Below are 25,801 nucleotides of genomic sequence, written 5' to 3' on the forward strand. Positions count from 1 at the left end.
TCACTGGGGCAGGGGCTGATGGGAATGGGATAGGGACCTTAGATTGTAAGCTCACTGGGGCAGGGACTGATGGGAATGGGATAGGGACCTTAGATTGTAAGCTCACTGGGGCAGGGGCTGATGGGAATGGGATAGGGACCTTAGATTGTAAGCTCACTGGGGCAGGGGCTGATGGGAATGGGATAGGGACCTTAGACTGTAAGCTCACTGGGGCAGGGGCTGATGGCTGCACAGTACTACAAACTGGAATTTCATTTTTAGGCTAACTTGCCCTTTACATGTTCTCCCTGTAGCGGTTCCATTAGAGAGTATAATTACAGGCTGCTAATGACAGATGAGCAGAATCTCGCTGGGAGTCCGGCCCCCGGTACTAATTACACCCCGGGCCGCTCTGCGCTGGCGGCTCTGACCATTAATTAAACCCTCCCCGTGACACAAACACTTTGTCTCCCACCGAGTCGCCCAGAAGTTCCTGTCGGCGCAGAGTCACCAAGTTCCGGGTGTCGGAGTTTGAGGGGTTACAGCCCCCCCCCCCCCGGCTTCCATGGAAACGAGCAGCTTTATTAGTGCAAATGATTGGGTTTCAGATGCGCCAATTCCTGAAGGAGGACAAGGAGCCTAATTGCAGGGAGTTGGCTTTCTGCCCCCGGAAATAACCTTTATTGGGCTTTGGGAAATATATAACTAAAGAGCCCAAATTCCTCTGCCCCCCCCAAATAAGCCCCTGATAAACCCATAGCAACCGCCTTACCCTCAGCTATAGCAACATAGTAAGTTAGGTTGAAAAAAGACATACGTCCATCTGTTTGACCCCACCCCATCTGCCAAGTCTCCACCCCCTTTCCCCACACTAAGGTTACAGCTAGGGTTGCCACCGGTTTTGCTTTAAAATTCTGCCCTTTGGGTTTGGGGGTGGCCAGTGATGTCACTTGGGGCGGGCAATGATGTCACGGGGTGGGAGAATGGCTGTATGGGGTGGGAAACTGCTGGGGGTCAGGGAAGACTCTATAGGTAGCGCTGCCAGCCTTACATGGAGGGTATATTGCTGGTAAATTTGTAATACCGGCACCGGCCCTAGCTGGTAGGGTTGCCACCCATCCGGTATTTTACCGGCCTAGCCAGTTCAGCCCCTGGCCCGCCCCCTTAACCCTTATACCACCCACCCCAATCTTACCCTTCCTCTTCCTTCTTCTGCCTCCCCGATCCTCCTCACTACGTCCCTGACATCATATCCCCGCCCCTTTTGTCACTGCCCTGCCCCCTTCTACATCAGCCCGCCCCTTTTGTTTCTGACCCCCTGCTGGCCGGTAAATTCATATTAACAAGATGGCAACCCTACTAGCTGGCCAATCAAATCCTGGCCTTTGAGGCAACCTTACTAGCTGGCCAATCAAATCCTGGCCTTTGAGGCAACCTTACTAGCTGGCCAATCAAATCCTGGCCTTTGAGGCAACCTTACTAGCTGGCCAATCAAATCCTGGCCTTTGAGGCAACCTTACTAGCTGGCCAATCAAATTCTGGCCTTTGAGGCAACCTTACTAGCTGGCCAATCAAATCCTGGCCTTTGAGGCAACCTTACTAGCTGGCCAATCAAATCCTGGCCTTTGAGGCAACCTTACTAGCTGGCCAATCAAATCCTGGCCTTTGAGGCAACCTTACTAGCTGGCCAATCAAATCCTGGCCTTTGAGGCAACCTTACTAGCTGGCCAATCAAATCCTGGCCTTTGAGGCAACCCTACTAGCTGGCCAATCAAATCCTGGCCTTTGAGGCAACCCTACTAGCTGGCCAATCAAATCCTGGCCTTTGAGGCAACCCTACTAGCTGTCCAATCAAATCCTGGCCTTTGAGGCAACCCTACTAGCTGGCCAATCAAGTCCTGGCCTTTGAGGCAACCCTACTAGCTGGCCAATCAAGTCCTGGCCTTTAAAGCAACCCTACAGCCCAACCAGTATCCCTTTTAAAGGTACAGTCGAGCTACACAAAGGGCGTTTCCCATAGGGAACATTGGTATCTCCATGGATGTTTGTAAATCATCTGTTTGCCATCCTTGTAGAGTGTAAGCTCTTTTGGGCAGGGCTCTCTTCCCCTCCTGTATCAGTTACTGATTGCTTTATATGTTACTCCTTGTAGATTGTAAGCTCTTTTGGGCAGGGCTCCCTTCCCCTCCTGTATCGGTTACTGATTGCTTTATATGTTACTCCTTGTAGAGTGTAAGCTCTTTTGGGCAGGGCTCTCTTCCCCTCCTGTATCGGTTACTGATTGCTTTATATGTTACTCCTTGTAGAGTGTAAGCTCTTTTGGGCAGGTCTCTCTTCCCCTCTTGTATCGGTTATTGATTGCTTTATATGTTACTCCTTGTAGAGTGTAAGCTCTTTTGGGCAGGGCTCTCTTCCCCTCCTGTATCGGTTATTGATTGCTTTATATGTTACTCCTTGTAGATTGTAAGCTCTTTTGGGCAGGGCTCCCTTCCCCTCCTGTATCGGTTATTGATTGCTTTATATGTTACTCCTTGTAGAGTGTAAGCTCTTTTGGGCAGGGCTCCCTTCCCCTCTTGTATCGGTTATTGATTGCTTTATATGTTACTCCTTGTAGAGTGTAAGCTCTTTGGGGCAGGGCTCTCTTCCCCTCCTGTATCGGTTACTGATTGCTTTATATGTTACTCCTTGTAGAGTGTAAGCTCTTTTGGGCAGGGCTCCCTTCCCCTCCTGTATCGGTTACTGATTGCTTTATATGTTACTCTGTATGCCCAATGCATGTAACCCATTTATTGTACAGCGCTGCGGAATATGTTGGCGCTTTATAAATAATTGTTAATGTAATTTAATTACATTGGCCCGTGGGTCTATTAGGACAGGTGACCCCCCCCCGGCCACGCCTCCGATCCGCCCCAAACCTCTAACCCCACCCACTCCTTCACACACATTGTGATTTAGAATTTTCATAGGTGACAGGTGTGACCCTTCTGGCTGTAATATGGGCAAAGTCACGCTCGCGTAGCAACCAATCAGCTGTTAGATTTTTATTGCTCAAAAGGCAAAATTTCTTGCCATGGGTTACTGAAGGCTGGCCAATCATATTCCCTGTTATAGTCATTTAACTTGTTTTCTCTGCTTCATTTTTTGTTATCCCTCCCAATTAGTGCAGTACCTGCAAGTGAGCCTCTGTGCCATAAAGCAAGACTGTAGTGCTGTTGAGACATGAGCACCAGGAGTAGAAACACCATGCAGTTGGTCATTTTTATTCTAAGGTCTATTTACCATTAAATGTATTGGGGCTTCTGCACAGGTTGATAACTAAACCCAGTGGCGTAGCGTGGGCTTTCGTCGCCTGGGGCCGACTGGAAATTTGCCGCCCCTCTATTTAGTTATTCTTAAAAAAAATAGACAAAATAAAAAAAGCAGCATTAAATTTTTTTTTTTTTTTTGATTGAATTTGAAATGCGGTGCGCATGTCATAATTGTCAAAAGTGGATTCAGCTGTGCGTCCGTGGCTGCCCATGGTGGCAGGGCCGCCATCAGAAATCACGGGGCCCCTCCCATCAGTACAGGACACACAGACATAAAAAGTATTAGGGTCACTCTACCACAGTGCCCCCTAACACTATGCTGGCCAGGCCCCCCTAACGCTATTCTGGCCACGGTCCCCCCATACAACTGCCCCATAGACAGTACCCCCATACACAGTGCCCCCAATTGACCCATACACAGTGCCCCCCACACACATTGCCTCCAATTGCCCATAGAAAGTGCCCCAATTTCCCCATAGACAGTGCCTCCAATTGCCCCATACACAGTGTCCCCATAGACAGCCCCCTCCACACAGTGCCCCCAATTGCCCTTAGACAGTGCCCCCAATAGGAAGTGCCCCCATACACAGTGCCCCAATTTCCCCATACACAGTTCCCCCATAGACAGTACCCCCCAAAGACCTTGCCCCCCCACAGAAAGTGCCCCCATACACAGTGCCCCAATTGCCCCATACACAGTTCCCCCAATAGAAAGTGCCCCCATACACAGTGCCCCCATAAACAGTGCCCCCAATTGCCCCATACAAAGTGCCCCCATAGACAATACCCCCCAAAGACCTTGCCCCCCAATAGAAAGTGCCCTCATACACAGAGCCCCAATTGCCCCATACACAGTGCCCCCAATAGGAAGTGCCCCCATGCACAATACCCCACAAAGACCTGGCCCCCCCCACGGAAAGTGCCCCAATTTCCCCATAGACAGTAGCCCCCACACAGTGCCCCCAATTTCCCCCATAGTACATACCCCCAACAGACCATCGGCGGCGGCTCCTTCTCTCTTACAGGCAACATGCGCTTCTATAAGGTTGCGCCTCGTCGCTGACGTGTGACGTCATACGCACGGGCGCAACCTTATAAAAGCGCATGTTGCCTGTAAGAGAGAAGGAGCCGCCGCCGCCGCCCCTTCTGATACGCCGCCCGGGGCCATGGCCCCCTCGGCACCCCCCTCGCTACGCCACTGACTAAACCTTTCAGCATCTCTGCCTCAACTATTCCTGTTCTGCCTGCCCTGTTATTGGTAATTAAATGTAGCGCTGATTAAATTGCTACGTTTATAAAACGCATCAAAGTTCCATTGTGATTATTCACGTACAGGAACATAAGGGATATTGTGCAGCTTCAGCCCAGCCTCTATTTACTGATTTAATGCACCCCCTCCTGTAAATGATAAGGATATTAGCAGTCACTGAGGGGTTCTGTGCCCCCCATATAAAGGCACAAGGCTGCAGGCTGAGTTATACAGGGAACTCTGAGTATCACTCATGTATTATAAGGGATAATGTACCCCCTACTGTAAATGATAAGGATATTAGCAGTCACTGAGGGTTCTGTGCCCCCCATATAAAGGCACAAGGCTGCAGGCTGAGTTATACAGGGAACTCTGAGTATCACTCATGTATTATAAGGGATAATGTACCCCCTACTGTAAATGATAAGGATATTAGCAGTCACTGAGGGGTTCTGTGCCCATATAAAGGCACAAGGCTGCAGGCTGAGTTATACAGGGAACTCTGAGTATCACTCATGTATTATAAGGGATAATGTACCCCCTACTGTAAATGATAAGGATATTAGCAGTCACTGAGGGGTTCTGTGCCCCCCATATAAAGGCACAAGGCTGCAGGCTGAGTTATACAGGGAACTCTGAGTATCACTCATGTATTATAAGGGATAATATACCCCCTACTGTAAATGATAAGGATATTAGCAGTCACTGAGGGGTTCTGTGCCCCCCATATAAAGGCACAAGGCTGCAGGCTGAGTTATACAGGGAACTCTGAGTATCACTCATGTATTATAAGGGATAATGTACCCCTACTGTAAATGATAAGGATATTAGCAGTCACTGAGGGGTTCTGTGCCCCCCATATAAAGGCACAAGGCTGCAGGCTGAGTTATACAGGGAACTCTGAGTATCACTCATGTATTATAAGGGATAATGTACCCCCTACTGTAACTGATAAGGATATTAGCAGTCACTGAGGGGTTCTGTGCCCATATAAAGGCACAAGGCTGCAGGCTGAGTTATACAGGGAACTCTGAGTATCACTCATGTATTATAAGGGATAATGTACCCCCTACTGTAAATGATAAGGATATTAGCAGTCACTGAGGGGTTCTGTGCCCCCCATATAAAGGCACAAGGCTGCAGGCTGAGTTATAGAGGGAACTCTGAGTATCACTCATGTATTATAAGGGATAATGTACCCCCTACTGTAAATGATAAGGATATTAGCAGTCACTGATGGGTTCTGTGCCCCCCATATAAAGGCACAAGGCTGCAGGCTGAGTTATACAGGGAACTCTGAGTATCACTCATGTATTATAAGGGGTAATGTACCCCCTACTGTAAATGATAAGGATATTAGCAGTCACTGAGGGGTTCTGTGCCCCCCATATAAAGGCACAAGGCTGCAGGCTGAGTTATACAGGGAACTCTGAGTATCACTCATGTATTATAAGGGATAATGTACCCCCTACTGTAAATGATAAGGATATTAGCAGTCACTGAGGGGTTCTGTGCCCCCCATATAAAGGCACAAGGCTGCAGGCTGAGTTATACAGGGAACTCTGAGTATCACTCATGTATTATAAGGGGTAATGTACCCCCTACTGTAAATGATAAGGATATTAGCAGTCACTGAGGGGTTCTGTGCCCCCCATATAAAGGCACAAGGCTGCAGGCTGAGTTATACAGGGAACTCTGAGTATCACCCATGTATTATAAGGGGTAATGTACCCCCTACTGTAAATGATAAGGATATTAGCAGTCACTGAGGGGTTCTGTGCCCCCCATATAAAGGCACAAGGCTGCAGGCTGAGTTATACAGGGAACTCTGAGTATCACCCATGTATTATAAGGGATAATGTACCCCCTACTGTAAATGATAAGGATATTAGCAGTCACTGAGGGGTTCTGTGCCCCCCATATAAAGGCACAAGGCTGCAGGCTGAGTTATACAGGGAACTCTGAGTATCACTCATGTATTATAAGGGGTAATGTACCCCCTACTGTAAATGATAAGGATATTAGCAGTCACTGAGGGGTTCTGTGCCCCCCATATAAAGGCACAAGGCTGCAGGCTGAGTTATACAGGGAACTCTGAGTATCACTCATGTATTATAAGGGATAATGTACCCCCTACTGTAAATGATAAGGATATTAGAAGTCACTGAGGGGTTCTGTGCCCATATAAAGGCACAAGGCTGCAGGCTGAGTTATACAGGGAACTCTGAGTATCACTCATGTATTATAAGGGATAATGTACCCCCTACTGTAAATGATAAGGATATTAGCAGTCACTGAGGGGTTCTGTGCCCCCCATATAAAGGCACAAGGCTGCAGGCTGAGTTATACAGGGAACTCTGAGTATCACTCATGTATTATAAGGGATAATGTACCCCCTACTGTAAATGATAAGGATATTAGCAGTCACTGAGGGGTTCTGTGACTTTAAAGAGTGAGTTCAGGGATCTAGGCTCTAAGATTAGGCAAAGGTCCTCCAATGTCATTTTTTCGGAAATTTTGCCGGTGCCGCGTGCAAGTTTAGGGAGACAGCGGGAGCTTAGGGAGCTAAATGCGTGGCTAAAGTCTTGGTGTAGGAAGGAAGGGTTTGGGTTCCTAGAGCACTGGGCTGACTTTTCCTTGGGGTACAATCTATACAGCCCTGACGGATTGCACCTCAATGGAAGGGGGTCTACTGTGCTAGGGGAGAGAATGGTTAAGAGGTTGGAGGAGTGTTTAAACTAGACAAGGGGGGGGTGGGTGAGCTAGAATTCCATGGGAAAATTAGTGTAGACGGGGTAGGGGGACTAGCAAAGGGTTGTGGGGGAGGAGTGAGGGGGGCATATAGTTTATCAGATAAGGAGCTTCCGTTACAAGGAAAGCAGTCTCATAATTGCCTTAGCCCTAATTCTCCCTTAGCTAATGTAAACATCAGAGGGAGAAGTAATAATCTCCGCTGCATGCTGGCTAATGCGCGTAGCTTGTCGGGTAAATTAGGGGAGCTGCAAGCTATTGCATGTATTGAAAATTATGATTTAATAGGTATCACTGAGACCTGGTGGGATGATAAATGCGACTGGGCTGTGAATTTAAATGGGTATACACTTTTTAGGAGGGACAGAGGGATTAAAAAGGGTGGAGGGGTTTGTCTTTACGTAAAGTCAGACTTAAAGCCATGTAATAAAGACATTACCAATGAAAACGTTGAATCTCTTTGGGTAGAAATTTCAGTAGGGCTGAAGGTCACAAAGAAAATGATCATTGGTGTATGTTATAAACCACCCCGTATAGATGAGGGGGATGAGGCCCAGCTATTGTTGCAAATGGAGGAGGCTTCAAAACTGGGTCAAGTTGTTGTTATGGGGGGCTTTAATTATCCGGACATTGACTGGAGTAATGGGGTGGCTAAGTCAGAAAGAGCTAGTAGGTTTGTAAATATGCTAAATGGCAACTTTTTATTTCAGGCAGTTCAAGAACCCACTAGGAATGACGCTATTTTGGACCTGGTGATTTCTAATAATAATGAACTTATCTCTAACATTTGTGTGGGGGGGGGCATTTGGGGAACAGTGATCACAACATGGTCTCCTTTGAGATAATGCTACAGAGACAGCTCTATAAGGGAGTAACTAAAACACTCAATTTTAGACGTGCAGACTTTGCCAGTATAAGGGCATCTCTGCAATGTGTCAACTGGGAAAGGCTTTTCATGGGGTTAGACACAGAAGGAAAATGGAACATCTTTAAAACATTGCTTTGTAGGTATACGCAACAGTATATCCCCCTAGTAAGCAAGGAGAGGCATCGCAAAGCAAAACCTTTATGGCTGAATAAAAGTGTTATTGTCGAGGTTGGTAAGAAAAAACGTGCTTTTAGGGCATTCAAGTTAGCTGGGACAGCGGGGACTTTCATCAGGTACAAGGAAGCAAATAAAGCAGCAAAAAAGCTATCAGGCAAGCTAAAATAGAGATGGAAAGGGATATTGCTGCTAGGAGTAAAAAGAATCCAAAATTATTTTTTAATTATGTGAATAGTAAAAAAATGAAGCAAGAAGGGGTGGGAACTTTATTATCACGGGGGGGTACGTTGGTTGATGAAAACGGGGAAAAAGCTGAAATTTTGAACTCTTATTTTTCATCTGTCTATACATCTGAGGAGCCAGATAATGAAGGCTTCCCTTGTAATATGCCCAGTTCTAGTAATTTAGCTACTGACGCATGGGTCACTCGGGAGGAAATTCAAAAGAGACTTGAACATGTAAAGGTAAACAAAGGTCCAGGGCCGGATGGGATTCATCCCAGGGTATTAAATGAGCTGAGCGCTGTGATTGCCAAACCTCTTCACTTAATTTTTCAGGATTCATTGAGGTCTGGCATGGTGCCAAGAGACTGGCGGATTGCTAATGTGGTGCCGTTATTTAAAAAGGGATCCCGTTCTCAGCCTGAAAACTATAGGCCTGTTAGTCTGACATCAGTAGTAGGAAAACTTTTGGAAGGGGTAATAAGGGATAGGGTACTTGAATACATTGCAGTTCACAATACTATTAGTTTGTGCCAGCATGGTTTTATGCGTAACAGATCTTGCCAGACTAATTTAGTTGCCTTTTATGAGGAGGTGAGCAGGGACCTTGATGCTGGAATGGCAGTTGATGTCATCTACTTGGACTTTGCTAAAGCGTTTGATACAGTACCTCACAGAAGGTTAATGATCAAATTAAGGAATATTGGCCTAGAACATAATATTTGTAATTGGATAGAGAACTGGCTGAAGGATAGAGTACAAAGAGTGGTTGTAAATGGAACATTTTCTAATTGGACCAGTGTGGTTAGTGGAGTACCGCAGGGGTCAGTCCTTGGGCCTTTGCTGTTTAACTTGTTTATTAATGACCTGGAGGAGGGCATAGACAGTATTGTTTCTATTTTTGCTGATGACACTAAATTGTGCAAAACTATAAGTTCCATGCAGGATGCTGCCGCTTTGCAGAGCGATTTGACAAAATTAGATAACTGGGCAGCAAACTGGAAAATGAGGTTCAATGTTGATAAGTGCAAAGTTATGCACTTTGGTAGAAATAATATAAACGCAAACTATCTACTGAATGGTAGTGTGTTGGGGGTTTCCTTAATGGAGAAGGATCTAGGGGTTTTTGTTGATAACAAGTTGTCTAATTCCAGGCAGTGTCATTCTGTGGCTACTAAAGCAAATAAAGTGCTGTCTTGTATAAAAAAGGGCATTGACTCAAGGGATGAAACATAATTTTGCCCCTTTATAGGTCCCTGGTAAGGCCTCACCTTGAGTATGCAGTGCAGTTTTGGGCTCCAGTCCTTAAGAAGGATATTAATGAGCTGGAGAGAGTGCAGAGACTGCAACTAAACTGGTTAAGGGGATGGAAGATTTAAACTATGAGGTTAGACTGTCGAGGTTGGGGTTGTTTTCTCTGGAAAAGAGGCGCTTGCGAGGGGACATGATTACTCTGTACAAGTACATTAGAGGGGATTATAGGCAGTTGGGGGATGTTCTTTTTTCCCATAAAAACAATCAACGCACCAGAGGTCACCCCTTTAGATTAGAGGAACGGAGCTTCCATTTGAAGCAGCGTAGGGGGTTCCTCACGGTGAGGGCAGTGAGGGGGTTATGGAATGCCCTTCCTAGTGATGTGGTAATGGCAGATTCTGTTAATGCCTTTAAGAGGGGCCTGGATGAGTTCTTGATCAATCAGAATATCCAAGGCTATTGTGATACTAATATCTACAGTTAGTACTAGTGGTTGTATTTATAGTTTATGTATGTGAGTATAGATTGGTAGGTGTGGGTTAGGTGTGCTGGGTTTACTTGGATGGGTTGAACTTGATGGACACAGGTCTTTTTTCAACCCTATGTAACTATGTAACTATGTAACTATATAAAGGCACAAGGCTGCAGGCTGAGTTATACAGGGAACTCTGAGTATCACTCATGTATTATAAGGGATAATGTACCCCCTACTGTAAATGATAAGGATATTAGCAGTCACTGAGGGGTTCTGTGCCCCCCATATAAAGGCACAAGGCTGCAGGCTGAGTTATACAGGGAACTCTGAGTATCACTCATGTATTATAAGGGATAATGTACCCCCTACTGTAAATGATAAGGATATTAGCAGTCACTGAGGGGTTCTGTGCCCCCCATATAAAGGCACAAGGCTGCAGGCTGAGTTATACAGGGAACTCTGAGTATCACTCATGTATTATAAGGGATAATGTACCCCCTACTGTAAATGATATATTAGGATGATGTCAAAATCAGCATCGGACCTTAATGTCTCTCTGGGAACCGTCAATGTGAGACCAGCGCCTTGTTGTTAGGGTCAGTGAACCTAGTAACGAGACCACATTTCAGCCCCGACCTGAGCTGCTGCAGAACTTAATCCAAAAACCACAAAAAAAAAAGTGAAGGTTGCAGAAAAGGCTCCCAGGAGCCTGAAAGTTCATTTTACAAGGAACTTCCGCTTTATTATATTTGACTTTGTGTCTGATGTTTATTCTTCACTTCCTGCACAGGAAACTGCTCCTGACCTCTAAACGCACCGCTACTGTATAACATATGCTCTGCGGGCTCCTATCTAATTGCTATCAGTATTGTAATATATATCCTTATATTATACATTTCAGTCATTTCCCTATGGGACCAAACTGTAAATTATATCCTTATAAACGGTGCTTAGTGATGTCATCAGTTATAATCAGAGCTTAGTGATGTAATTTCTGTCACATGACTCACTGAAACTTGTATATTATAATAAATAAAGTGCCCCCTGTTATAAAGTATGAGGATATTGGAAGTCACCTTGGAGTTCCATGACCTGTATAAACGATTTTATATGGTCATGAAACTCCTCGGGGGCTTATAATATCCCTATATGTTACAATAGGGGGCACTTTATTCACTATATATTATAAGGAACCCCTCGGGGGCTTATAATATCCCTATATGTTACAATAGGGAGCATTTTATTCACTATATATTATAAGGAACTCCTCGGGGACTTATAATATCCCTATATGTTACAATAGGGGGCACTTTATTCCCTATATATTATAAGGAACTCCTCGGGGGCTTATAATATCCCTATATGTTACAATAGGGGGTACTTTATTCACTATATATTATAAGGAACTCCTCGGGGGCTTATAATATCCCTATATGTTACAATAGGGGGTACTTTATTCACTATATATTATAAGGAACTCCTCGGGGGCTTATAATATCCCTATATGTTACAATAGGGGGTACTTTATTCACTATATATTATAAGGAACCCCTCGGGGGCTTATAATATCCCTATATGTTACAATAGGGGGCACTTTATTCACTATATATTATAAGGAACCCCTCGGGGGCTTATAATATCCCTATATGTTACAATAGGGAGCATTTTATTCACTATATATTATAAGGAACTCCTCGGGGACTTATAATATCCCTATATGTTACAATAGGGGGCACTTTATTCACTATATATTATAAGGAACTCCTCGGGGACTTATAATATCCCTATATGTTACAATAGGGGGCACTTTATTCACTATATATTATAAGGAACCCCTCGGGGGCTTATAATATCCCTATATGTTACAATAGGGGGCACTTTATTCACTATATATTATAAGGAACCCCTCGGGGACTTATAATATCCCTATATGTTACAATAGGGGGTACTTTATTCACTATATATTATAAGGAACTCCTCGGGGACTTATAATATCCCTATATGTTACAATAGGGGGCACTTTATTCACTATATATTATAAGGAACTCCTCGGGGACTTATAATATCCCTATATGTTACAATAGGGGGCACTTTATTCACTATATATTATAAGGAACCCCTCGGGGGCTTATAATATCCCAATATGTTACAATAGGGGGCACTTTATTCACTATATATTATAAGGAACCCCTCGGGGGCTTATAATATCCCTATATGTTACAATAGGGGGCACTTTATTCACTATATATTATAAGGAACTCCTCGGGGGCTTATAATAACCCTATATGTTACAGTAGGGGGCACTTTATTCACTATATATTATAAGGAACTCCTCGGGGGCTTATAATATCCCTATATGTTACAATAGGGGGCACTTTATTCACTATATATTATAAGGAACTCCTTGGGGACTTATAATATCCCTATATGTTACAATAGGGGGTACTTTATTCACTATATACAGTATATATATATATCACTAGCTGTTCATGTGATTAAAGTTGTTGTTTGCCTTTAATCCTATGCCGTACATGCCCTATATAACCTATATATCCTATATGCCCCCACACACTCTATATATCCTATATACCCTACGTGCCCTATATATCCTATATGCCCCACTTACCCTATATGCCTTACATATCCTATATACCCTACATGCCCTATATATCCTATATATCCTATATGCCCCACTTACCCTATATGCCTTACATACCCTATATGCCCTATATATCCTAAATATCCTATATACCATACACACCATATATATCATATATGCCCTGTATACCCTATAAACCTTATATACCCTATATATCAGTGTGGAACATGGAAGCTCCTGCGGCGCTGATGGATCTGCTTGGGTTGTTATTCCCTGGCACTGCTCAGACTTGTCCCGGCACCGGGCAGACTTGTTTTTGTTTTTTATTACACCCAAAACAGTGAGTTCTTGGCTTCCTGACAGAAACTTTTAGTCTGAGAGAGAGTGATATTCTGAAACTATTTGCAATTGGTCTATTTTTTATTATGGGTGTTTTTTAAATTATTTCAGCACTTGTCAAGTTTAGAATTTTATCTGGTTGCTAGGGTTGCCAATTACCCTAGAAACCAAGCAGCGGTGTGAGTGAGACATTGGCATATGGATAGGAGAGGGGCTGAATACACAGTAGTAATAGGATGTAACAATAACAATAAAACTGGAGCCTCACAGAGCAATAGGGTTTGGCTGCCGGGGTCAGTGACCCCCATTTGAAAGCTGGAAAGTGTTGGAAGGAAAAAGGCAAATAATTCAGAAACTATTAAAAAGTTGCTAAGAACTGCCCGTTCTATAACATACTAAAATTACAGTTAAAAGTGAACCTACCCCTTTAATGACGGGTCAGGCCATTGGGTTTAGTAGTCTCTATGGCAACATAGGGGCCACGGGTTCCTCTGGTTGGGAACAACCCCCAGTGGGGTCAGGGTGCTTCTTGTGACTCTGTGGTTCTCACTTTTGCCACCCAAGTCCGGGATTGGACTTGGGCGGCAATGTAATTCCACTTTGTTTTGCCCCTGGCTACCCCAGTCCTACATCTGACTACCCCAGTCCCCACTCCTAGTTACCCCATGATCTCCTATACCTAATATTGTGTCTTTAACTCGTCACCCCCTCCCCCACACACCCTATATTAGTGCCCCAGCACCCCTTGTGTCCTGGGGGGGAATTTTTATTTTTCAGTAAATAGCAACACAGGGCAGTTTCCATAGCAGGGAATGGGGGGCTGGCACCCCCAAACTCCTTGTATCATCAATATAATATTTGTTAGGGGGTTTAGTGGTCAGAACCCAATCAGTGGCTCTTACGGATGTATTGTGCCCAAATCCAACCAAAAGGGCCATTATTTTCAATGGAAACTGACAGTTAGTACTCGGAGGAGAATGTGTTGCGATACCAACATCCCGACGCCGCGGTTGGTTTATGGAGCCAATTAGCGCGTGGGCCTGGCGTTTGGTTTCAAGCGTGGCCTCTATAAATAGCTCCCAAGCTGCAATTACTGATCCACCAGAACCGGTTTGGCATCTAGGTCACCGGGCGGCATAACAACCATTATGGAACCTGTAATCTTCATTAAAAGGCCTCCTTGGTACTGGGTGCCCTGCGCTGGGGGCGGGGGCGTCACCATAAGGCTGAAGTTAGTGGCACCCAGTGGTACCGTGTAGCTGTTACCCCTCCCCAGCTGCCTCCCCAGGAGCCTCAGTATTAAAGGGCAAGGAAGGGCAAACCCATTGGGGCAACTGGTGACCCCAGTTGCTAACCTTTCCCCCACCGCTTTCTTCTCTGTAAAAGTCCCCTAGGCTGGAGGCTTCTTTTATCCAACAGGCCCCACCCCTTTGGTGAGGTAATAACGCTGACCCCACCCCTGCGGTTCCATGATCCCACCAGTATATCATGTGGGGTGCGGGTCGTACCATAGAGGAGCCCTTTGGGCCAGGAAGTAGCAGGTTTGGCACGGGCTGAAAGATTATTGGGCCACTAGTCCCTGCTTGGCATCGGTGCCCCTGACTCCATTCATATGCCTTACTGATTCCGGGGGGCTCTGCGTTGCACCCACAGATTTAGGGGCAGCCATTTGGAATTCTAATGTTACCCGACCAAGGGGATTCTTACAAAACCAGTAGGGAAAGGATTAGAAACGGGGGTCACCATGGGGCGCCCTAAAACTTGAGGTGCCCTAACTGTATAATAAGCTAATAATATATATAAAGTGCCAAGGTGCTGCAATAAGGGCGTCGTACTGACTGTGCCACAGGGAGTCTGATTGGCTCCCTCACTGGTGCCACCCCCTGGGCCTCGGGGAGTCTGATTGGCTCCCTAGCTGATGCCACCCCCTGGGCCTCGGTGGGTTGGCACATTCTATGCACAAATGCCATGGGGGGTCTGATTGGTTCCTTTGCTGGTGCCACCCTTCGTGCCACAGGGAGTCTGATTGGCTCCCTAGCTGATGCCACCCCTTGGGCCTCGGTGGGTTGGCCCATTCTATGCACAAATGCCATGGGGGGTCTGATTAGTTCCCTCGCTGGTGCGACCCCTCGTGCCACGGGGAGTCTGATTGGCTCCCTCGCTGGTGCCACCCCCTGGGCCTCGGTGGGTTGGCACATTCTATGCACAAATGCCATGAGGGGTCTGATTGGATCCCTCGCTGGTGCCACCCATCATGCCTCGGGGAGTCTGATTGGCTCCCTCGCTGGTGCCACCCCCTGGGCCTCAGTGGGTTGGCACATTCTATGCACAAATGCCAATGGGCAAACATGGCGGCACAGCTTGGGTTCCTTTGGGCAGTTGGGCACCCCAGCACTTTTATTTTTGAAATTAAACTGGGGGTTGAGTTTTAAAGTTGTACAATTCCGCCCTTACTGACCAAACTGGCATCTCCCGTTCTCTTCCAGGGCCTATTTCCGAAGCTTCGTGCCACAGTTCCAGGAGGCTGCATTTGCCAATGGAAAACTCTGAAGTGCACGGTGCCCATCGCTATGGAATCCGGAGACTGGCAACGCCCCGTGAGAGGTGCAAAACCTTGTGTCAAGTACCTGCCCCTGTGTGTGGGGGGGTTTGTAGTGACGGCCAGAGAAACTATTGCGCCAAGCGCTTCCAGAATGAACTTCGTACCCAATAAGCTATAAGAAAGGGGCTTGTGGGCGTCGGCATGGCTATCACTGGCTGCACAATGAGCCCCACGGGCCGTGCAACGAGTGATACAATACATTTGCCTTTTCCTTTTATTTCATCCAATAAAATGTTTGTTGTTAAAATGTTTGTTGTGTGTGTGTATAAGGGTGAAGACACACAAAGCTACTAGTAGCAGCTACTTGTCGCGGCTACAGAAACAGACAATGCAGATCATTTACTGATAATTGTCTCTACGTGTGTTTAGCAGGGGCAATTCTCAGTATTGTCTATGGCAGGGGATTTTCTGGGGTTTAGTAGCCGTGACAAGTAGCTGCTACTAAGTAGCTCTGTGTGTCAGCAGAACAATGGGAAGGGAGCAAGATAGCAGCTCCCAGTAGGTATCAGAATAGCACTCAATAGTAAGAAATCCAAGTCCGGCTTGGGACTCCTCCAGTTACATGGGAGTAGGAGAAACAATAGGTTAGCTGAAAGCAGTTCTAATGTGTAGCGCTGGCTGAAAGCTCAGACTCAGGCACACTTTACTGCTGCGCTGCAATTGGAGTGATATCCCCCCCCCCTCACCCCCAGCAGCCGATCAGCAGAACAATGGGAAGGGAGCAAGATAGCAGCTCCCAGTAGGTATCAGAATAGCACTCAATAGTAAGAAATCCAAGTCCGGCTTGGGACTCCTCCAGTTACATGGGAGTAGGGGAAACAATAGGTTAGCTGAAAGCAGTTCTAATGTGTAGCGCTGGCTGAAAGCTCAGACTCAGGCACACTTTACTGCTGCGCTGCAATTGGAGTGATATCCCCCCCCCCGACCCCTCCCCTCTGGGGGGGGGGGTGCTGGTTATAAAGTAGGAGGGGGCTTTGTTTCTCAGCAACCAATACAATCCTTTCCATGATAGGAAGGGGTTAAATGCCAGCGAATGCCCATAATTGCCCCTATGGCCGGGCTGTTGGGCATTAATTACTTACGAGTTTTTCTTGTAATCGGTGCCGCAGGTTCCACAGGAAGTGGTTTAGTAAATATGTGGAAGGGGGAGCGGCTGGGAGCCCCCCCAATACCAAGGGGTGCTGCCGGTGCTTATATTAGAGATTAGCATGAAACTCACTGCCATCTGTGTCTAAGTGTCAGTTACACAATCTCAGGCCACGCGTTTCTTACGGAAATTTCCTCATTTCTTCGAAGTGATTGACGAGCGACTGGCGTCACCCCCACAATCTGCGCCCTGACATTTGCACAATTTACATCCCCCCCCCCCCCGCCATTAATGTAACGTTCCGGGGATGTTTCTATTCTGTAGTAATTACAGAAGGTTAGTGGGGCAGCGGTATTTATCAGCGTGATACATACGGGAAGGACTCGTTTCTACACTCACGGGGCTGCAAATACAATTACTGAGTATCAGACTCGCTATGACGCCATTCGCTGATTTACATCACTTGCCTCCAGTTGCCCAATCAGAGAGCAGTTTAGGTTCGCGCTGTAGGACATAGTTTGGGTCATTTACAAACCAAAGTGCAAAAATTGGGCAAAATCCTCCGTGTTGGTGCACTTTGCCCCCTGCTCTGCTCTCCAGTTGTACCAACATACAGCTCATATATTCATATAGACTGATACAGGGGGTAACAAGGGCCCTGCCCAGCAGAGCTTATAATCTATAACTTAAAGGGGTGGTTCACCTTTATTTATTACCTATTCTTAGCAACTTTGCAATTGGTCTTCATTTTTTATTTTCTATAGTTTATTTACTTTCCAGTTTGCAAATGGGGGTCACTGACCCCGGCAGCCAAACCCTATTGCTCTGTGAGGCTCCAGTTTTATTGTTATTGTTACTTTTTATTCCTTATCCTTATTACTTATCCTCTATGTATATTTCAGTCTCTCTTTCAAACCACTGCCTGGTTGCTAGGTTAAATTGGACCCTAGCAACCAGATTGCTGCCGCAATTCCAAACTGAATTGCTGCTGAACACAAAAGCTAAATAATTCAAAAAATGCAAATAATAAAAAAAATGAAGACCAATTGCAAATAATCTGAGAATAGCGCTCTCTACGTCATACTAAAGGTTAATTTAAAGGTGAACAACCCCTTTAATGAGCAAAGAAAGATGTATAATATATCCACGTTCCAGGCCTTTCTCTAGGTTCCATACGGGTTCTGCAGACTCTCTCCTACACTTGTGCAGACAATAGTCACTACTTTGGCCCCAATAAACCAACATAATCCTGACTTTGGCCCCAGAAACAAGTGCACTAGGGGCAAAAAGATGGTGGATTGCACCCTGCTCTACTGGTTGTAAATAAGTCCTATTTGCTCCTCCGGCTTATTTCTGCCCAAGGGAAGATGCCAGCTGTTGCCTTTAATGACCGGTGGGATCCCCTGGAGCAGCCCAGGCTACTGTGCCATTGGGCTAAATATGACCTTTAGCAGAAGAACAGCGAGTCCAGCTCAAAGTGGTTGCTAGGGGCTTTAGTAAGGGCAATGGCCGACGGGGAGATTAGTTGCCCGTGGTTACTAATCTCCGACCCTTTAGGGCCATCACCCTAAAGCTTTAGTATCCGAGCATTTATCCATTCCCTTCCTGATTGGGGCAACAACACGAATAATAAACAGGACAAAACCGCCCCAGAAATGAGGAAGGAAAGGGATCTGTAGGGGAAACGGTTAGTGACCTTCATCAGTCCCGTTGGGGTCACTGATATCTCCCACTCGTGTGATTATTGTCCTTTAGGCTCCGCAGAACATCTCTCTTGGTCTCCCCACTCTTATTGGGGGGCACAGGGAAATAAGTCCTAGGCTTGAGCAAAAGTATTGTCCCCGCCCCACATTAGCATAATCACAGGGCACGCCCCTCGCAGTCTGCTCCGCCTATAGCATCGCCACTTTCACCAGAACTTCCCATGATGCTTCACTGATGCTACTGGCCCCCGTTTCATTCAGAAAAACAATTCAGTTATTATTATTATTTGCTTGAGCGGTGGGAATAAAAAGGCAAGCAGTGATTGGTTACTTGGGCCGGGGCAAACTTACTACATGAGCCAAAAAATCTGGGAGGAGCTGAGTGTTTTTGTGAAGTTTGATGGGATTCAAACCAGGGGCCTCTCTCACTGACGGCCCTTTCCTAAGAGCTGGAACGTGATTGGTGAATCTGATCTTCTCACCTGTTCCCCATTGCGTTCCCAGCATTCTTATTGGATTCCTAGGGCCAACCAATCAGTGCTGGGTGCTTCCTACTTTCCACCCTCGTCATCCCACCCCAGTCTGTTCTTCTCCACCCTCTCCCCTTTGTCTATTCCCTTTTTGGTTCTGGACTCCCCCCGCCTATTGGACTCCCCCCTGCCTATTGGACTCCCCCTGCCTATTGGACTCCCCCTGCCTATTGGACTCCCCCTGCCTATTGCCCCCCCCCCCCCCCGTCTATTGGACAACCCCCCCCCCTTGCAGTCTGTAGAATTCCCCTAAGCAAATCCCTTACAAGACAAATGTGGTCACTGTGACAGAGATCAAGTTGCTGCCTGTTTGATTACGGAACCATCAAGAACCCCCGGCCTGTATTAACCAAACCTTTAATGTGGGTGGGGGTAAAGTCAACTGAGGGCAAATGTGAGACACAGCCTGGGATTGGCTGAGCTTTCCTTGTCCATCATGATGTTCTCCTGTCTGGATTGTGGGGGCAATACTTTTGCTCAAGCCTAGGGCTCATTTCCCTGTGCCCCCCAATAAGTGCGGGGAGATTAAGGATCACAAGAGAGATGTTCAGGGACTAAAAGGTTCTGCCAGATGTTGGGTTTCCACACCTTCTTATTTGGACCCTTTCAAAGGAACAATACTGGTTTAGGTCCCCCCTTAGCTCATAACAAGTCCATCAACTTTCCTTCTAGAGTTCCACAAATATTTTAGAAACTTAGAAGTGACCTCCAATATATGTTTCAGGTGTAATTAGAAGACCATATTAGCATTTTCTCCGGGGGGTCTAGATTGGCAACTTTAGAGGAGCAGCCCTTTGGGGGGGCAGAATGAGACAGAAATACATCCCCGAGTCTCCCCAAATCTGCCCTTAACTGGCCTTCAAGCTGCCCCACTTATAACACAATAACTGTTTGGATACAAAGCATCCTTACCGTGCTTCTGTTGAGCGTTGGGGCAAGTTGGGCGTTGGGGCAGTTTGGGCGTTGGGGCAGGTTGGGCGTCGGGGCACGTGGGCCATCGGGGCACGTTGGCCATCGGGGCAGGTTGGGCATCGGGGCAAGTTGGGCATTGGGGCAGGTTGGGCATTGGGGCAGGTTGGGTGTCGGGGCAGGTTGGGTGTCGGGACAGGTTGGGCATTGGGGCAGGTTGGGAGTCGGGGCACGTTGGGCATTGGGGCAGGTTGGGTGTCGGGACAGGTTGGGCATTGGGGCAGGTTGGGCATTGGGGCAGGTTGGGTGTCAGGACAGGTTGGGCATTGGGGCAGGTTGAGTGTCTGGACAGGTTGGGCATTGGGGCAGGTTGGGCATTGGGGCAGGTTGGGAATTGGGGCAGGTTGGGTGTCGGGACAGGTTGGGTGCCGGGACAGGTTGGGCATTGGGGCAGGTTGGGTGCCGGGGCAGGTTGGGTGTCGGGACAGGTTGGGTGTCGGGACAGGTTGGGCATTGGGGCAGGTTGGGCACCGGGACAGGTTGGGTGTCGGGACAGGTTGGGCATTGGGGCAGGTTGGGCGCCGGGACAGGTTGGGCATTGGGGCAGGTTGGGCGCCGGGACAGGTTGGGCATTGGGGCAGGTTGGGCGCCAGGGCAGGTTGGGCATTGGGGCAGGTTGGGCGCCGGGACAGGTTGGGCATTGGGGCAGGTTGGGCGCCGGGACAGGTTGGGCATTGGGGCAGGTTGGGCATTGGGGCAGGTTGGGCGCCGGGACAGGTTGGGCATTGGGGCAGGTTGGGCATTGGGGCAGGTTGGGCGTCGGGGCAGGTTGGGCGTCGGGGCAGGTTGGGCGTCGGGGCAGGTTGGGCGTTGGGGCAGGTTGCTGGAAGGAAGGGAAGAGAGGCTACACAGTAAATGGCAGATATTTTCCCTTTGTGCTTTTTCTCGGATGAACCTAAAATTCTTTTCTTTTTCTACTTTTCGGACAAATTTTTTCTTTTCTTTTTCATTATAAAAAGCCCCTTTGGCAGAGATTGAGAGAAATTGCCCATGGAGCTTATTTAAAAGAACATAAATCACTGTAGTTCGTTCCTCGGAAAATGCTATTTTTGCTTCAGGAGTCACGTGCCGCCGCCCATGTGGCCCAATCTGCTCCTCGTATCGCCATTGTGACCAATGAGCAGCGCCGTTTGCATACAGAGACATGTGATTAACAGTCTCAGAAATAATAAAATTGCCGTTTTCTACTTAATTCGCATTCATGCAACTGGCGTTGGCTCATAATATCTAAAAAAAATATTGTTTTAGCCACACCCATTATTCACACAACCACGCCCAGTTACACCCAGTCCCGCCCCACCAGTAAGTTCTCTGCTTTTAGGGTAAAAAAAAAGTATGATCAAGAGAGTTTAATTCGCTATGCAGGAGCATTGTCCAATCAGAAGCCTCCCTACACGTGCGGATACAGCGCCCCAGCCGCCCGATTACTCATTGTCTGTAACGGAGATTCACAAACCCCATTTCCCCAAATATTTATTTTTCTAATGATTAAAAGGGACTTTCCAGCGGAGAAACATTAATTTGGGATATTGTTCCAAAACAAAAGGTTTTAGTTCCCTTTTCTTACATTGAATACAGAGAACTCTGAGTATCACTCATGTATTATAAGGGATAATGTACCCCCTACTGTAAATGATAAGGATATTAGCAGTCACTGAGGGGTTCTGTGCCCCCCATATAAAGGCACAAGGCTGCAGGCTGAGTTATACAGGGAACTCTGAGTATCACTCATGTATTATAAGGGATACTGTACCCCCTACTGTAAATGATAAGGATATTAGCAGTCACTGAGGGGTTCTGTGCCCCCCATATAAAGGCACAAGGCTGCAGGCTGAGTTATACAGGGAACTCTGAGTATCACTCATGTATTATAAGGGATAATGTACCCCCTACTGTAAATGATAAGGATATTAGCAGTCACTGAGGGGTTCTGTGCCCCCCATATAAAGGCACAAGGCTGCAGGCTGAGTTATACAGGGAACTCTGAGTATCACTCATGTATTATAAGGGATACTGTACCCCCTACTGTAAATGATAAGGATATTAGCAGTCACTGAGGGGTTCTGTGCCCCCCATATAAAGGCACAAGGCTGCAGGCTGAGTTATACAGGGAACTCTGAGTATCACTCATGTATTATAAGGGATAATGTACCCCCTACTGTAAATGATAAGGATATTAGCAGTCACTGATGGGTTCTGTGCCCCCCATATAAAGGCACAAGGCTGCAGGCTGAGTTATACAGGGAACTCTGAGTATCACTCATGTATTATAAGGGATAATGTACCCCCTACTGTAAATGATAAGGATATTAGCAGTCACTGAGGGGTTCTGTGCCCCCCATATAAAGGCACAAGGCTGCAGGCTGAGTTATACAGGGAACTCTGAGTATCACTCATGTATTATAAGGGATAATGTACCCCCTACTGTAAATGATAAGGATATTAGCAGTCACTGAGGGGTTCTGTGCCCCCCATATAAAGGCACAAGGCTGCAGGCTGAGTTATACAGGGAACTCTGAGTATCACTCATGTATTATAAGGGATAATGTACCCCCTACTGTAAATCATAAGGATATTAGGATATTTCTATCTGTCGCACTCTAATACTCAGTCCTAATAAGGCCTCTCCAGGCGGCGTTTCTGGCGGTTCCTGCTAATAAAGGGTTAAGTCTGTATATAACATTCAGGCAAATGTCAGTGTTTCCGCACGTGCCGGTGTATTTGGTCCGAGAAAACATGAATAAGGATTTTAATGAAATGAAAACATTTCCATGTATCTAAATGTCAGCCAACTCATTTACTGATCCAATAATTGCCGTCATCTGAAACGAGTCTTAATGACGCAAAAAAACAGCATGGCGACCTTTGTGGGTTATTTATCTCTCATTCTGGGTTTGTTATATTAACCCTCATCAGCCAATCTCATTGCGAGTGTTTATTTAAAGGGGAACTAAACCCTGCGGCACAGCGCAGCTCAACCAAACGTTACTCAGCTGTTGCCGGACTACAAATCCCAGAATAATGTAACATATAATGAAGGGTGAGGCATGCTGGGAGCTGTAGTCCAGCAACATCAGGGCTGTATTCTTAAAGCAATATTGCCCAATAAAACTGCATTAAAATGCAAGAAATCCCCCAATGAGAATCCCAGCTGATGTGAGTAAATCCGGCTCCCTGTTCTCTGTTCCTGCAATTGGAGTTGGGAGCAATATCATTATCCAGAGGGACATCTGATTGGAGGAGCCCCGTGCATACTAATTGCAGCCCCCCCATACAGAGCAGACTGGGGGGGCCCAGGGTTCCGCTGCTCCGTATTCACCTTGTGTCGCCCACAATCTATTTCTGGTTTCTCTCAAGTCTCAAAGTGATGTTATAACCGGGTGCCGAGTCAGGGAGTTGGCAGTGAGTGTGGAACAAAGGGGAAAACTGCCAGTTCTCTCTGGGCATGTCCCTGCACTTCCACCGAGCGTTACCCCCCCCCCGATCCACTGCCCCCGGGGCCCCCACCAACGTGTTCCTCCTGCGCAGCCGACATCTGTACGGCCTGAAATCCTTGTGTAACAGATAATTAGGTAATTTCTCTTGTAATTATGGCTCGAAATATGTTTTATATAATGAGAGAGTAGGGAGCTCCTACCAACCCCCCCCCACTACTACTACTATAGGCACCATCTCTCCCTACTATACCTGCTATCCCACAGCCCCAGTCCCTTCCCAGAGGCTATTATCCCCCACTGCTACTATAGGCACCATCTCTCCCTACTATACCTGCTATCCCACAGCCCCAGTCCCTTCCCAGAGGCTATTATCCCCCCACTGCTACTATAGGCACCATCTCTCCCTACTATACCTGCTATCCCACAGCTCCAGTCCCTTCCCAGAGGCTATTATCCCCCCCACTGCTACTATAGGCACCATCTCTCCCTACTATACCTGCTATCCCACAGCCCCAGTCCCTTCCCAGAGGCTATTATCCCCCCACTGCTACTATAGGCACCATCTCTCCCTACTATACCTGCTATCCCACAGCCCCAGTCCCTTCCCAGAGGCTATTATCCCACTGCTACTATAGGCACCATCTCTCCCTACTATACCTGCTATCCCACAGCCCCAGTCCCTTCCCAGAGGCTATTATCCCCCCACTGCTACTATAGGCACCATCTCTCCCTACTATACCTGCTATCCCACAGCCCCAGTCCCTTCCCAGAGGCTATTATCCCCCCACTGCTACTATAGGCACCATCTCTCCCTACTATACCTGCTATCCCACAGCCACAGTCCCTTCCCAGAGGCTATTATCCCCCACTGCTACTATAGGCACCATCTCTCCCTACTATACCTGCTATCCCACAGCCCCAGTCCCTTCCCAGAGGCTATTATCCCCTCACTGCTACTATAGGCACCATCTCTCCCTACTATACCTGCTATCCCACAGCCCCAGTCCCTTCCCAGAGGCTATTATCCCCCCACTGCTACTATAGGCACCATCTCTCCCTACTATACCTGCTATCCCACAGCCCCAGTCCCTTCCCAGAGGCTATTATCCCCCCACTGCTACTATAGGCACCATCTCTCCCTACTATACCTGCTATCCCACAGCCCCAGTCCCTTCCCAGAGGCTATTATCCCCCACTGCTACTATAGGCACCATCTCTCCCTACTATACCTGCTATCCCACTGTCCCAGTCCCTTCCCAGAGGCTATTATCCCCCCACTGCTACTATAGGCACCATCTCTCCCTACTATACCTGCTATCCCACAGCCCCAGTCCCTTCCCAGAGGCTATTATCCCCCCACTGCTACTATAGGCACCATCTCTCCCTACTATACCTGCTATCCCACAGCCCCAGTCCCTTCCCAGAGGCTATTATCCCCCCACTGCTACTATAGGCACCATCTCTCCCTACTATACCTGCTATCCCACAGCCCCAGTCCCTTCCCAGAGGCTATTATCCCCCCACTGCTACTATAGGCACCATCTCTCCCTACTATACCTGCTATCCCACAGCCCCAGTCCCTTCCCAGAGGCTATTATCCCCCCACTGCTACTATAGGCACCATCTCTCCCTACTATACCTGCTATCCCACAGCCCCAGTCCCTTCCCAGAGGCTATTATCCCCCCCACTGCTACTATAGGCACCATCTCTCCCTACTATACCTGCTATCCCACAGCCCCAGTCCCTTCCCAGAGGCTATTATCCCCCCACTGCTACTATAGGCACCATCTCTCCCTACTATACCTGCTATCCCACAGCCCCAGTCCCTTCCCAGAGGCTATTATCCCCCCCACTGCTACTATAGGCACCATCTCTCCCTACTATACCTGCTATCCCACAGCCCCAGTCCCTTCCCAGAGGCTATTATCCCCCCACTGCTACTATAGGCACCATCTCTCCCTACTATACCTGCTATCCCACTGTCCCAGTCCCTTCCCAGAGGCTATTATCCCCCCACTGCTACTATAGGCACCATCTCTCCCTACTATACCTGCTATCCCACAGCCCCAGTCCCTTCCCAGAGGCTATTATCCCCCCACTGCTACTATAGGCACCATCTCTCCCTACTATACCTGCTATCCCACTGTCCCAGTCCCTTCCCAGAGGCTATTATCCCCCCACTGCTACTATAGGCACCATCTCTCCCTACTATACCTGCTATCCCACAGCCCCAGTCCCAATATATATATGGA

At 47.3% G+C, this 25,801-nt stretch overlaps 1 protein-coding gene across 2 annotated transcripts in view; it reads left to right on the plus strand.

The window, feature by feature from the left end:
• The window catches only part of babam2 (BRISC and BRCA1 A complex member 2), a 125,500-nt gene extending 109,431 nt beyond the window's left edge, over positions 1–16,069 (plus strand). The window contains exon 12 of one of the 2 annotated variants that reach the window (XM_018093838.2): positions 15,707–16,069. In XM_018093838.2, coding sequence (XP_017949327.2) covers positions 15,707–15,770 — 64 coding nt within the window. In that variant the 3' untranslated portion in view covers positions 15,771–16,069. 2 annotated transcript variants of the gene reach the window in all.
• Positions 16,070–25,801: the final 9,732 nt, after the last annotated feature.

The sequence above is a fragment of the Xenopus tropicalis genome, chromosome 5 (genome assembly GCF_000004195.4).
Source record: "Xenopus tropicalis strain Nigerian chromosome 5, UCB_Xtro_10.0, whole genome shotgun sequence".
In the NCBI taxonomy this organism is placed as follows: domain Eukaryota; kingdom Metazoa; phylum Chordata; class Amphibia; order Anura; family Pipidae; genus Xenopus; species Xenopus tropicalis.